The sequence below is a fragment of the Cryptomeria japonica genome, chromosome 5, assembly GCF_030272615.1.
Source record: "Cryptomeria japonica chromosome 5, Sugi_1.0, whole genome shotgun sequence".
Classification (NCBI taxonomy): Eukaryota; Viridiplantae; Streptophyta; class Pinopsida; order Cupressales; family Cupressaceae; genus Cryptomeria; species Cryptomeria japonica.
The window spans coordinates 14,154,059-14,169,328 of NC_081409.1; the positions used below are offsets into that span (position 1 = coordinate 14,154,059).

At 37.0% G+C, this 15,270-nt stretch overlaps 1 protein-coding gene across 1 annotated transcript in view; it reads right to left on the reverse strand.

The window, feature by feature from the left end:
* The window catches only part of LOC131077989 (squalene synthase 1), a 141,346-nt gene that overhangs the window by 59,828 nt on the left and 66,248 nt on the right, over positions 1 to 15,270 (reverse strand). The window contains exon 5 of the mRNA XM_058015602.2: positions 13,566 to 13,641. Coding sequence (XP_057871585.1) covers positions 13,566 to 13,641 — 76 coding nt within the window. The remainder of the gene's footprint in view (positions 1 to 13,565; positions 13,642 to 15,270) is intronic.

The following is a 15,270-nucleotide window of genomic DNA, read 5'->3' on the forward strand; positions in this document are numbered from 1 at the left end:
ATACCTCACAGCATCAAATGAAGATCCCACACTACACTCAAGCCAACACGCCACCATGTATTGGGCCAACCCTATCCTAATGCTTTCGGTTAAATAAATAAATTAAAGTCATTAAATCATAATGCAAGCCGACATGATTAAGATTATTATTCCCCATATAAATAAACTCCAACTTCACTCTATCATTCACTCATTCAGTTTTTCCATCCATGCGAAATATATGTGCCTACCAATGCGAATTCAAGAGGAAGACTACATCTGCAATTAAAGGGATTTATCCCTATCATATCAGCGAACTACACACGCCAGTAGAGGTGCGAAATTCATTAATGAAGAGAGCGAACTAAGGGATAAGGTTGTTGTCCATCAAAGAGCAGACTTCATGCATTACCAACCTAGGGTTTGGACCTGATTGTTGTTGGAAGGGTTAAAGGTGCAGATGTGACTACTTGATGCTTGTGAAAGTGCAGTTTTGTGGAAGAAATTATCAGTCCTAAGTACAAACACCTTCAAGTACTTGAGATTGTAACCCTCATATGAACATAATTCATAATCAGATCTGAGGATCTTTTCTGGCTGGGTTTTTCCTCCCAAGAGGTTTTCCCAAGGTAACCGTGTCTTGTTCTTATTTTGTTCCCTTCTTTGTTATGCTTAAATCTGGAAAAACTACAAACCCTTCATTTAATCAATTTAGTTAGTAATTAAATTTTGATTTTCTGAGTTTAGATTAATTTGAAAGTGCTAAAATTAACACTTCTTTGGTCTTGTAGGAGGTTTTATTGTAGTTTGGAATTCCAAACTTCTCTTGAATGGCTAACTCTGAAAGATTGGTTAAAACTCTTCCATCAGGTGCAATGATCTCTCTTGATTGTGCATTGTAATGAATATCACATTCAACTATCAACTCAGCAGACTCCTTAGCCGGAGGAAATCCAACTGCCTGACGATGCCATTTCTCATCATCCGGCAAGCAATGGGCGTCGGGAGGTGTCCATCATGCCCGTACATTCTCTTGCTGAATTCTTCCATATCTACATGTCCAAGGTCAGTGTCTGTGACGTTCTTCCATTTAGATTTGATCTTGGATTTTGGCTGCACTCCCTTACTGGCGAACTTCATTGGTACTTTTCTGGAAGGTGTTTCTTTGGTGGTCATCAACCTGCAAAACACATGAAAATTCAATATTATTTCTAAAGTTTTAATTCTGATTTTTTATCGTTTTTCTTGGAATTTTCACTTTCAGCCTGTTAAAAGGTTAAATTTCTGCGAAAAAGCAGACTGAAAGTGAAGAATTTAGTCAAGAAATTGATAAAATTTGAGAGAAATAAGACAGGATAATAGAAAAATTCAGTGAATTTCAGATTTTGTGTCTTAGAAATTGATCTTTGTGACTGAAATTCACCTTCAATTCTGAAAATCTGTCTTGAAATCAGAAAGCACTTGATTTTTTGACTTCCAACACTTAGAAGAATTTTACTCCTTCAAAATTTATGTTCAAGAAATCAATTTTCACAAAATTTGAGAGAAAACTCCTCCTCAATTGCTCTCCAAATTCTCAACCTGAATAATGAATTTGAAAGTGACTGGTTGAAAATATGTAAAGTTTAAGGTTTCTAAACTTAGAAGCTTCTTCTTTGTGTTTTTTTTTTGTTTTTTTTTTCTAATTTTTATTTTTTTTGTGTGTGTTTTTATGTTTTAAATCTTTCCAAAATGGAAAGTTTTATTTTCTCTCAAAATTTCATCCTTAACCAAGAATCTTCTAGAACTTTCTTTCAAATTGAATTTTCTTGAACTTTTTGAAAATATTTCTAACTGTTTGAAAAATATTAAAAATATTTCATGTGTCAAAATTTAATTTCCAACCCATTCATTGATTGACCCTTGATTTCATGTGCAAATTTTTTGTCAAAATTATTTTTCCTTTAGCCAATTTTTGTCTTGCATCATGGCAAGTTGATTGTCTTCATGTTTTACACATAGGCCATGGGCAAATTTTCATCAGGCTCAAGCATCTTCACATAGTCTTAGTTGATCAAATTTCTAAGATGTTTGGACAATCTTCTTTGGGAAATTTTAATTTTCCTTTGAGCAAATTCTTCATGTTTTCATTCTATCATGTCTAGGCAAACTTTGAACTCCATAGGCTAAGGCAGACTTTGCTTAGTCTTTGCCACCTTCATTATTTTACTTGGGCAGACTTGAACTCTCTTAGACACAATTTGCATTATTCTTCTCCTTGTGGCGGACTTGGATGGTCTCCTTCCATACTTGCCTAGGCGGACTTTACCAACCTCTTGCCACTTCACTTAATGTGTCTAGGGTGGACTTTAGACATGCTTGGACATTGTCTCCTAGGCGGACTTCATGTGTCTCATGCCAAGGCGGAGTTCATCTTCCTTGTGCCATGCTTTATCAAGGCGGATTTTGTGCTTTCTTTGACATGCCAAACTTTCCCTCGGCAGGGTGGTCTTGGAAGGTCATTGGACATGTATGCTTAGGCGTCTTTGTTTTGCTTTATTGCTTATGTCTTTCTTTTCCAAAGCAGACTTGGAATGTGCCTTGCCAATTTATGTTTTGCCTTTGTCTTTTCTCCTAGAGAGCGGACTTTGGAGAAGCTCTGGCAAGGGCAGACTTGGAGGCTCCTTGGACAAGGCGGACTTGGCAAAGGCTTTGCCAAGGCGGAGTTTGAAGTTTGATTGCCATCTTTTGCTTGTGCTTTAATCCTTGGTGGACTTTGATCATGCTTTTCCAAGGGTGGGCTTGGCATTACCTTGGACGTCTTTCTCTTAGACAGATCAGACTTCATGCATCATTGAGCAAGTTCTTCTTGGCGGACTTGAAGGTTCATGTGCCACTTAGATTTCCTTAGCTGTTGCTCAATATGCTAATTGCAGGTCAGAGTTTGGTTAACTCTTGGCATGGGTTAGTTGACCTACGGTAGGAATTTGCCAATTGTTTGCCATCTTTCCCTTGACTAAGTCGAACTTCATGGAGTTTGTGTTTGGTGTGGAGCCTGATTAGTCTCCAAGTGGGAGATTGTTGGTATGTGGCGACTAATCATGCAAGTAGTGTACACTCATTATGTATCTTCGCTGGGGTTCAGGGCTGGGCCGGGCCCCAAGCGGGGATTCGGGGGCGCAGCACCTGAGGAAAAAAAAATTGCCATTTTTTGTTGAAAAAAACACTAAAATAGCCAACTTTGTATGTTGCCCTAAAAATTGCATGTTATAAGCTGCTGGAATGAAAAGGCATTGTAATGGTGTTGTATTGATTTACTGGATAATAAGAAAAGATTGGATAGTTGTGTTATGTGGATGTAGCCCATCTTGGGTGAACCACGTTAAATCATTGTGTTATCTGTGTTATGCATTTTTCTTCATCTTTTGTGTTTGTATCTGCATATAATTGTTAATTTGTATTTGCTCCAAATCTGCCTAAACCCTAAGAGTTTGTGCCAAGGTAAGGCGAAGTTGGAGGTCTTCATGCCAAGGCAAACTTGGCCAATGTGTTGCCATCTTTGTTTGCTTAACCTTAACTGAAGGTAGGAGTTTGATTAACCTCTGCCATGAGTTGTTTAACTAAAGGTAGGAGTTTGCCATGTGCATGCCAACTTTGCTTCTTGCCTTGGGCGGACTTCAGAGGAGCTTGGACATCCAAGTTGGTGTGCCACCTTCCATGCTTCTAGACAAGGCGGACTTCAACCTTTGTCTGCCATTCCTCTCCTTGGGCGAATTTGTCCTCTGTCTACCATCGTTTCATGTGCTTGGCTGGTCAAACTTGGTCTTCCCTTGAATTTTCATCTTCATGCCACTTTTTCTTCCAAACATCTTCATTCAAATTGTCATGTCCATCTCTAACCTGCCATGTTCATACCTGGATCATCTGAAACAAAAACTCTAATTCAAGTTTTGCCTTGCTTTTTACACTGAAAGACATAATTTTTCAAATCTGAGGACATAGGCATTGATCATATGGCTGATCTTCTTGAACAAAGCCCTAGTTAGGGTTTCCATCTTGCTTTTTACCCTTATAGACCAATTTTTTTAATTCTGACAACATGGGCAATAATGATATGGCTTGAGGAACAAAACCCTAATCTCAGAAAAAAGATAACCTTGTTTTTTGTACTTAAGAGGCAAAATTTCTCGAATCCGACAACATGGGCAGTTATCAAATGACATGAGGAACAAAACCTAGGTTCTACTTTCAAAAAAGCAAAAAAAAAAAAGCAAAAAGCAAGCCAAAAAAGTTGCTTCCTGAAATGTGCCCAAAGTGCCAAAAACAAAACTTTCTATTTTTAGAAAAAAGTAAAAAAGCAAAAAAACAAAAATTCCTAAAAAAAGAAAGTTGTCAGAAATGACCCAAAGCAATTATGATCCTCGTCTTTCAAACCTTCTAAGCACTTTGACAATGTTCAAACATGATTCTAATAATGATTTCTCTATTTGGCTCGGATAACTTCAGAACTCTAACTCAAAACTCTGAAAGAAAATGGACTTATGAAATTGCAGAGCTACAACAAAAACCCTAAAAAGCAAAAACAGGGGGTCCGCATCTGCATTGGGGCGATGTGTGAAATATGTCACAATAGGTCCTATGATGGTTTCAACCAAGAGGATGGTTAGAGCATTTTGTAGAGAACAAGTGGCTTGGGCAGCATTATGCTTGATTACAAATTAAGGTCCATCCAAGGATGGGAGATCCTACCATTTTGATATTTAGTCCAACTTGGACAAACATAGTAAGTTGTTTGGTGAAATCTCTCCTAGTTTACCATTGGATAGGGGCTTTTAGCATGTGATTGAGCTTGAGGAAGGAGCTAAACCCATCATCACTATGCCCAATCACTGTTGGTGTTGGAAATAAGCCACACCCAGACCAACGATGGACTGGTCCAAGAGGGGCCAGTAGCTTAGTGGTAGAGCACTCCAACAGCATATGGAAGGTCCTAGGTTCGAGTCCTAGCTGGTCCATGTCTCAACATGGTATCAGAGCCAGGTCAAGCTAGGAGCCCTAAGCACACGAGAGGTGTGGCTTAAGGGGGGGTGTTGGTGTTGGAAATAAGCCACACCCGGACCGACGATGGACTAGTCCAAGAGGGGCTAGTAGCTCAGTGGTAGAGCACTCCAGCAGCGTATGGAAGGTCCTAGGTTCGAGTCCTAGCTGGTTCATGTCTCAACAATCACCACCCGAGGATACAAGGAAAATACTGAGAAGCCAATTACGGAGCTATTGGACATGGGGCACATATGACCTTGCTTCATCCCTAATGCTGGTGAAAAGAAAAAGATGGGACTATGAGGATGTGTATCAATTACAAAACTCTAAACAAAAAGACTAAACAATTGCTACTCCATACCCAAGATTGATGAGTTGATAGATGAGCTACATGGTGCAGTGTACTTCTCCAAGCTTGACTTACAATCAGGATATCATCAGACAAGCGTTTGAGATGAGGATGTGCACAAGACAACATTCAGATGTCATCATGGGCACTACGAGTTCTTGGTCATGCCATTTGGGTTGACCAATGCACCCGCCACCTTTCGGTCAAGCATAAATCATGTATTTATTTTATAGTTGAGGATGCTAATTTTCTTTGGTGACATCTTGATTTTCAGTAAGACATGAGAGGATCACATTAGGGGCATAGATGAGGTACTTGGCATACTTGAGCAGCATTCATTCTACACCAAGGCATCCATCTATGTGATTTTTGATAGGCTCACTAAATATGCACATTATCATGCTATATCTTCAAAATATAGGGCTATTTAATTGGCTGATCTATTATTTAGACAGATTTTCAGACTTCATGGGCTGTCAAGGAATATCATGACAAAGACAGCAGGTTTATCAGCTTGTTTTGGCAAAAACGTTTTCAATTGACAAGTACAGAATTGACTTCAAGGGCTTGTTATCATCCTTAAACAGATGGACAAATGAAAATTGTGAACAAATGGATAGAAGGTTGCTTGAGGAATTATGCTACAGGACAGCAAACAACATAGATCAAATGGTTACACCTTGGTGAGTATTGCTACAATAATACTCGCCACATGTTTATAGGTATGACTCATTTCAAGGCACTCTATGGTTATGATGTTGTTTCATTCATAAATTTGATTATTTCAGATAGTAGAGTACAACGAGGTAAATATTTGATTCAACAAAATTTGTGTAATGTCCCTACTAGTTAGAGATCATTAACCTGCAAAATAGATTGTTAGAACATAACAAACATATATATACATATATAAGTAATCCAAATTGCAATCTAACTTCAATGCTCAATTAACATAATCATAATTCTCATCTAAAAAAAAAGGATACAATGTCATACGTGAGTATGTCCTTAGGCGGCCATGAGGCTCACCTTCTTGAAACCCCTTGGTCCCAAGCCCTCCAAGAAATCGAAGATGGATTTGAATCCTGTCTTGGGTGTTACACCCAAGCCCTCCAAGGAAGACCCTTGCATTTCCTTGCCTTGGGTGATGCCTTCATCATCAAAGTCCTCAGAGGGGATCGGCCCGACCTTTGAGTCCTGTATGGGGTATAACCTCTTACACCCCAACCAGCCAAGGAAGACCCTTGCCTTTCCTTGTCTTGGGTGACGCCTCCATCATCCAAGTCCTCAAAGGGGATTGACCCGATCCTTCTCTTCTTGGTTTTGTTTTAGTCAACCAAGCCATATATTTGCATAACATTTTCAGTTCATAAACTATCCTTTGTGTTAACATGGATTCTTAATGTATTCTTTAATTAATATATATATATATATATATATAGATATCAATATGATTTTTCATCCTTTACATATGCAATATATTTCTTAAAATACCTTGTATTCATAATCCTTTAATATGCAAACTTATGTATACAACATTTACAAGATTATATCTTATCCCTATTTTTATGACTAGTGAATACTATACATTAAGATGTGTATAAATATTCACTAGACCATCATTAACATTACCTATCAATGGACTTTACCCATTACCCATTGTTCATTAACTAATATTAACTAATATTAACGAGCCTTTACCCTTAATACCACCTATTAATATTAGTAATAAGAACCTATCATATACTATACCTACTATTTAATATAGGGAGGAATTCTTACCTTGAAGTCTGATTACCTTCTTCCTTTTCCCTGCAGTCCGCTCCCTACCTTCTCCCTTCCCTTTCTCCCGCCCTCCTTCCTTCCCCTTTAAACCCCGTGAAGGGATGTGCCCCTCCACGGTCCCCTTCCGCATGAAGGGGTGTGAGGGTAACCGCAGCCCAGGCTGCATTTACCGTCGCATCCCTTTGTGCGGGGATAATCGTGGGGGTGGGAGTTTTAAAAAGAATTAGTATATGTTGATATTAATTTGTGCGGGGGGGTTACTTGTTATATTTTAAACATTTGATGTTTGTGAATAACAATTATATATTAAATATTGCCATTGTAAATGTATTAAATATAAAATAATACTTTTTTAATATCTATTAAATATATTTTCTTTTATTATTATTTTTCTTTTATATTGACATTTAATAATATATTTAATAATATTTTTCTTTATTATTTTATATATTAAATACATTAATATTTTAAATCATCTATTTACAATATTTAATGATTTATTTCTTTAGGATATTAATATTATTTAATAATTTGCAACAAGTGATACCATGGGGATTATTACAGTCCCTCCGTCTCAATTTTGCTTGTCCTCAAGCATATTTAGGTCGGCCCCTTTTTTTTTTAAATTTGTGGGGGTGGCAGTAAGGAGTGGTGATGACAGATTTTGCTCCTTCTTCTAATTCAATGGAATGTTCAAATCCCCTATTTGTGGGTAAACCCAGGGGAATGTTTTTGAAGATTTTTATTATTATTATTATTTTTATTTTTATTTTATTTTTTTGTGTCTCCTAAGGGTGGGTTGTATATCACTATGAATGATTTGACCTTCGGTCGGAAATTTATCCAAGTCCATTCATTGGGCGATCCACTCTCCTTGATTATGCCTAAGAATTTCTTCCATTTTATTACACGATACTGTCTTTGGAGAGCCATCAGGAATTCCTTTTAATGTTTAGCCTTCAAATCTGGCCCTTTTGTAGGGTCTTTCCTCATCCCGGATTTCTTCTGTGTTATTTAACAGTCCTCTTTTACATTCATGGCCTTTCCCCCATGGGGCCTTGCATTTGAAACATAACCCTTTCTCCATGAGTTCCCCTCTCTCCTTACATTGGTGATTCAAACTCCAAGGTTTCTTGCAAAAGCAGTAGGGCTTCTCTTGGTGGTCCCTCTGGGGTCCTTCATTCCTATGCAGCGTTTTGGTTGTGGGGTTCTTGGGAGCATTAAATTCGACCATCCTAGTTTTCTTAATGGCTTCTCCTAAGTTTTGTGGTTCTACGGGTTTAACAAAATTCTTAATGGGGTCCTTCAGACCTTCTAAGAACATGTAGGTAAGCCTTTTCTGGGATAGGTCGGGGACCATTACTGACAAGTTTTGGAATTGATCTATATAATCTTCAATGGTTCCTACTTGCTTAAGGTGTGTTAGCTCTTGGAAGTACCATTCTGAGTCTTTCTGGTCGAATCGGCTGATGAGCATTTGGGTAAACTCATTGTAGGTGGAGAAGTTTTTGTGTCCTAGGGTAATGAGACTGTTATGCCACCAATTATGGGCATTGCCGGTTAAATGTAGGATGGCAAATTTTATAGCATCTCCTTCGGTCATTGGACTGTATGAAAGGTAGGTGTCTAATTTTTGTACCCAAGCTTGGGCAACATCCTTCCCTGCCCCATCAAAATAGGGTAGGGACATTTTGTTGACTTTAGCTTTGAGGTCGTTACCCATAGGTTTCCTCCTCCTACTCTCATTAGTCTTGGACTCACAGAAGTCCCTGAAGGACACCACCCTCTGAACTTCTGGTTCCAATCTAGCATAAATTTGGGCGATTTCTTCCACCCCAAGTACGGTCGGTTCCTCCTCTCTCACATGTTCTTCCCTAGGAAGAAATTCGAGAATTGTTTGCCTAGAACTCTGAGGCGATCGTTCGTCGTCAGCGTGATTAGAGTGTGTCTCTCTTCTAGGGTGTTTGACATATCTCTATTGTTGTTGTTGGTACTTTGGAGGATTAATTGGCTCATTCTTTCGAATTTCTCATTGGTTTGCTCCATGAAAGTCTGGAATTGTTTGGCTAATTGATCAGCCATTGCTTTTGTTCCTTTCTTCCTCTGATATGTGATCATAAACTAAGAACCTTTCCCACAGGATGGCAGGATTATGCTCTGATACCACTGTAATGTCCCTACTAGTTAGAGATCATTAACCTGCAAAATAGATTGTTAGAACATAACAAACATATATATACATATATAAGTAATCCGAATTGCAATCTAACTTGAATGCTCAATTAACATAATCATAATTCTCATCTAAAAAAAAAGGATACAATGCCATACGTGAGTATGTCCTTAGGCGGCGCCCTCCAGGAAATCGAAGATGGATTCGAATCCTGTCTTGGGTGTAACTTCTTACACCCAAGCCCTCCAAGGAAGACCCTTGCCTTTCCTTGCCTTGGGTGATGCCTTCATCATCCAAGTCCTCAGAGGGGATTGGTCCGACCTTTGAGTCCTGTCTGGGGTATAACCTCTTACACCCCAGCGAGCCAAGGAAGACCCTTGCCTTTCCTTGTCTTGGGTGATGCCTCCATCATCCACGTCCTCAAAGGGGATTGACCCGATCCTTCTCTTCTTGGTTGAGTTTTAGTCAACCAAGCCATATATTTGCATAACATTTTCAGTTCATAAACTATCCTTTGTGTTAACATAGATTCTTAATGTATTCTTTAATTAATATATATATATATATATATATCAATATGATTTTTCATCCTTTACATATGCAATATATTTCTTAAAATACCTTGTATTCATAATCCTTTAATATGCAAACTTATGTATACAACATTTACAAAATTATATCTTATCCCTATTTTTATGACTAGTGAATACTATACATTAAGATGTGTATAAATATTCACTAGACCATCATTAACATTACCTATCAATGGACTTTACCCATTACCCATTGTTCATTAACTAATATTAACTAATATTAATGAGCCTTTACCCTTAATACCACCTATTAATATTAGTAATAAGAACCTATCATATACTATACTATTATTTAATATAGGGAGGAATTCTTACCTTGAAGTCTGATTACCTTCTTCCTTTTCCCTGCAGTCCGCTCCCGCCCTCCTTCCTTCCCTTTCTCCCACCCTCCTTCCTTCCCCTTTAAACCCCGTGAAGGGATGTGCCCCTCCACGGTCCCCTTCCGCATGAAGGGGTGAGAGGGTAACCGCAGCCCAGGCTGCGTTTACCATCGCATCCCTTTGTGCGGGGGTAATCATGGGGGTGGGGGTTTTAATAAGAATTAGTATATGTTGATATTAATTTGTGCGGGGGGGTTACTTATTATATTTTAAACATTTGATGTTTGTGAATAACAATTATATATTAAATATTGCCATTGTAAATGTATTAAATATAAAATAATACTTTTTTAATATCTATTAAATATATTTTCTTTTATTATTATTTTTCTTTTATATTGACATTTAATAATATTTTTAATAATATTTTTCTTTATTATTTTATATATTAAATACATTAATATTTTAAATCATCTATTTACAATATTTAATGATTTATTTCTTCTTTAGGATATTAATATTATTTAATAATTTGCATCAAGTGATACCATGGGGGTTATTACAGTTTGGCTATGATGAAAGCACTCAAAGAGAACTTATAGCAGTCCCAAAAACAGCAGAAGTTGTATGTTGATCGCCACCAAACTAAAAGAGTTTTGAGGTAGGATACACAGTATTTTTGAGATTGTAGCCCTAAAGGTAATCTTTACTCAAGGAAATGGTGTTGAGAAGCTGAAGCCACGATTTTATATGCCCTACAAGATCACAAGGAAAAATTGGTGAGCTTGCATATGAGCTGGAACTTACAGCAAACAGCAAAATACATAATGTTTTTCATGTATCATGCCTCAAGAAAGCAAAAGTTGATTAGAGTTGCCACCACTTGATGATGAGGAAAAGTTGATTTTGCAGCCGCATCTTTAATATGAAGGAAAAGAAGTTGAAGAGCAAGATTTTTCCAGAAAATTTTGTAAAATGAAAGAACTTGCCTATCAAAGATGCCACATGGTAAGGAGCTGAAATCTTTGACCATTTGAGTCTAAAGTTGCTTGAGGACAAGCAATATCTGGGATGAGAGGACTATGATGTCCCCCTCACCTAATGCCAAAAGTCTGACCATTGTTAATAATAAAAGTGTTTTTCAACACTACTGCTATAATATTTATATATAATTATTTATTAAACTTTTTATTTTGGGCTGACCTGGACCTCTTTTGGGCGCTAACCTTGAATTATTTAATATTTTAAAAATAATAATAATATCCTAGCCAACCTGGGTTGTCCTTTCGGGCATTGACTTTATTTCAAAACAAGTATAAATTCAAGTCAGCTAGATGGATGAATGGTAGCGGACATTGGACAAGATTTTGGGAAACCCCTTACCTTATTCTGTCTACCAACCTCTAAATTGTAATTTGCATGCCTACGTTTTATATTGTAACTAGAGCAGACCTGTGCTTTCAGATCAGATTTACTTCAGAAGTCCAGATTGCTGAGTTTGAGATCAATGCAAGGCCACTTGAGCTGAGCTTAAAGGTGAGCTGCAGTAGAAGCAACTTACCAAGGGAGGAATTCAGTTGAGTTTGGAGTAGTATTCAAAAAGGTGTGCAGATCAAATGTAGGACAGGACAACACCAGGCTGCCGGCCATCTAATCTCACCACAAAGGTGCTACTTTATCCAGCAACATGCACAAAAAGGGACAATCAGACCCTCATTTTGGCACAGAATTTCCATATTGCTACACAAGGGGGTCTTATTGGTAACAAATTTATGCACAGAAGTCCCAGAGTCATCCTCTCCTAAATAGAAAAATCACAGACCCAGATCTAAATTACAGTTGATGAGGAAGCATAAATCGCAGGCTGAAATGGTGGGACTGTAAGTGTATTAGTTGTTTGAACACCCTGTAGTAGTCCACAATCATTACAGTTGAAGGAAAGATTTGTTGTATGATCATTGTCAATTGAAACCTGCTATGTGATAGAGATTTCTCTTTAATTTAAGTCTGATCTAGTTTGTTTCCATATACGTTGTTTGGATCTGCATATTAGAACATTAAGTTGTGGCGTAAACTCTGTGCAACTGTTTAATTCGTTAACTTATGAAGAAAACTGGGTAAGGTGGGATGCTTCTATTGCAGTTAAATATTATTTTGTGTAGAAGAAAATCTACTTCATAAGAAGTTCTAGAACTGGTAGACAAACTTGAACACTAAAGGTCATCACAACATGGCTTTATTTATATTTATTTGTCTAGAGACCAATCATTTGGAAATTACCTACCTATTATCAGGTTATGTTGCTTGCTACATTTAAATCTAAATTTAGTGTAAGATATCTTGTTTTTGAGGGTTGAATTACTTCCGGCACTCTTGCTTAGCTATAATAGCTTCCCATACTTTTAGGTCCCATTGACATTTTTTTATCACTAGTGGACATTATTATGGTTTCTTTCTTTCTTTCTTCGTTAACCTCACTACCACGAAAAATATATGATAAAAATAATGGACATGTCTTAAAATTCATTGTATGCTAGTTTATCATGTCTTAGAATTCATTGTATGCTAGTTTATAGGTATATAATGGCTAATAAATTAGTTGAAAGAAATCGCAGTCAACTGTAGGGAGAGATACAATGCCTATTCCATTAAGAGGTGGCTAACCACATAGAAAAAAATAAGAGTAAAGAATATTTAAAGAAATGTCACTTGCAAACCAACTTAAGAACAGAAGTAGCCATATTGCTAAATTTCGTAATAAGTGGCATGTTCAGAAATTTAAAAAAAAATTGATCAATGTGTAACTATTATAGGGTTGTTTATATTAAAAATGGTGCTTTTTGTATTTATTTGTACGCAATAATCACATCTAAAATGGAATGTGGGTTCTAATAATGTAATCAATCAATCTCCCTCTATGAAATTGTCATTATTGAAGATTTCCTGTATCTGTGCAGTTATGAGTTGAATGGTATTCTAGAGGATTAAGTGTGCATTATGGAGTTTGCAAGAAGCTGAAATTTGAAGCTTTTATTTGGTGCAAGATGTACATTTTGAATCCTAATCTATGATTGTCCACTCTAAATTTGTGTCTGAGACACAATAATAATAACTGTACATAGATTCATTTAACACCCATTACAAAAAAGGATCAGTTTCATCCTTAAGCATAATAAATATGTTTATCGTATGTCCATCGTCCACAAGGTACATACTATATATGTAATGACATCTCAAATTACTGATATATTGGATTTCTAAATATCAAGTTTATCAAGATGGCTTAGACAATACTGCCACTTGTGTTTAATTGTGTATTTCAGTATGGCAGGGAATATATAGCACACCTCTTTCCAAGCGCTAAAAAAGCAGCAGACACGTGATGAAATTGGTCCATCAGTTCTTTGTAGTCATTAACTCCACCTGCATAACCAAAATTGGAAATTACAAAAGATTAAAATGGCATCAAAGAGAAGAACCTTCTTTTGACCTGACTACTGTACATCTATAGCTGATTTGATAAAATTGTTTAAAATACTATACTTTTTAATCTGAAGCTTACGATGTTTCACAAGTTTAGAAGGTATAAAAGATTTTGCAAACAGATCTTCCAAATAGAAACTTCATAAGGGCAAATAGCCCTAAATTCAATAAATTGATCCCTTGCGGCACTAAAGAACTTTTCTCACCTTCACACCCTTTGCATCTGAAATTTTGGAGTAAAATAAACCTGTAAACAACAACTCTTGCATACAGGGAATAGAAGGTGGACCAGAAAAGCACCACACCAGGTCCAAAGGACCAAAAGAAATAGAATCATTTGACAAAGGCAGCCCATCAAAGCAAAATCTCTAAGAAAATCCCATACACTTCAGAAAGCTTTCTAATATAGGTTTGAAAACAGTTATAGACATTAAGTTTCCACAATCCATGAATTAATAACCAGCTGCTTCCGGATTAGATTGTGTGAGAGTTTTTGCATCAATCTAATCCGGAAGCAACTGGTTATTAATTTGAAAACAGTTGTTTCACTATCTTCCATAAATGATAAGTTAAAGGTGACCCTAAAGACTATTCCAGTAGAAAAATCACCATCTGCTACTGCAATAAATGAAAGACCTTGTCTTGACGAAATCTCAAGAGGTAAATCAAAATTGTGGTGAAAAATTAAAAATTACAGCAGTTTTGCCTATGGATTTCTTCCTTCACTAACATTGACAACAAATCCTACATGTAACAAAATTAAAAGCGAAAACAAATTGTTCAACTGTCTGACTTTTTATGTATGCAACTACAGCCATCATCGTTACTGAAAGTCTCTTTGGGACTCAATATCAATATTTTCTTCAGGGAAATAGTGAGATTCAATGAGTGGATAAAAGTGAATACAAAGGGATAGAACCTTAGATGACTTTCTGGGAAACTTATCAATTAAATTTTGTAATGGTGTGATTTGGAAATTAGGGTTTCACCAATTAAGATAATAAAACCACTAATCTCATCAAATCAACCATACATTAAAAGGGGGAGGAAATTCAATAGATCTAGCCACAAATCATTTAGGAAAAAGGGCTGAGATATTAATTAAATTTACCTATAGGTTGTCTCCCCTTTTGGAGTTGAAATTGGATGTGAACTGTGAGGCTTAGGGTGAAACAATAGATCAATGAAGCGAATCAGAAGCAACAGAGAGTTATAGACATTAGACAAAGCCATAGGCAGGGATCTGAACAAAAGAAGAGGATCATAACCTATTGTTGGAAATTCGGGCTAAATTGTCGAGACCATGGTGGTAAGTCGCCCTGGTCTTGTAACTCTTGCATAGGCAAGTGGGAGCTTTTTCGGATTAGGGAGATGCACGAGATCCACTGTCAAAAGCTTGGGAAAAATTCCCGAGACCGTGGTGGTAGGTAGCCCTGGTCCTCTGCTTTTTGCTCCTCCAAAATCTAAACTTGTTCGTTATCATCAACTCTATCAAAATCTTCAACCACAACTCCTGAGTCAATTCCTTGCACACAGAAAGAAGGGAAAAGGGGTTGTCGATAGGGGTTT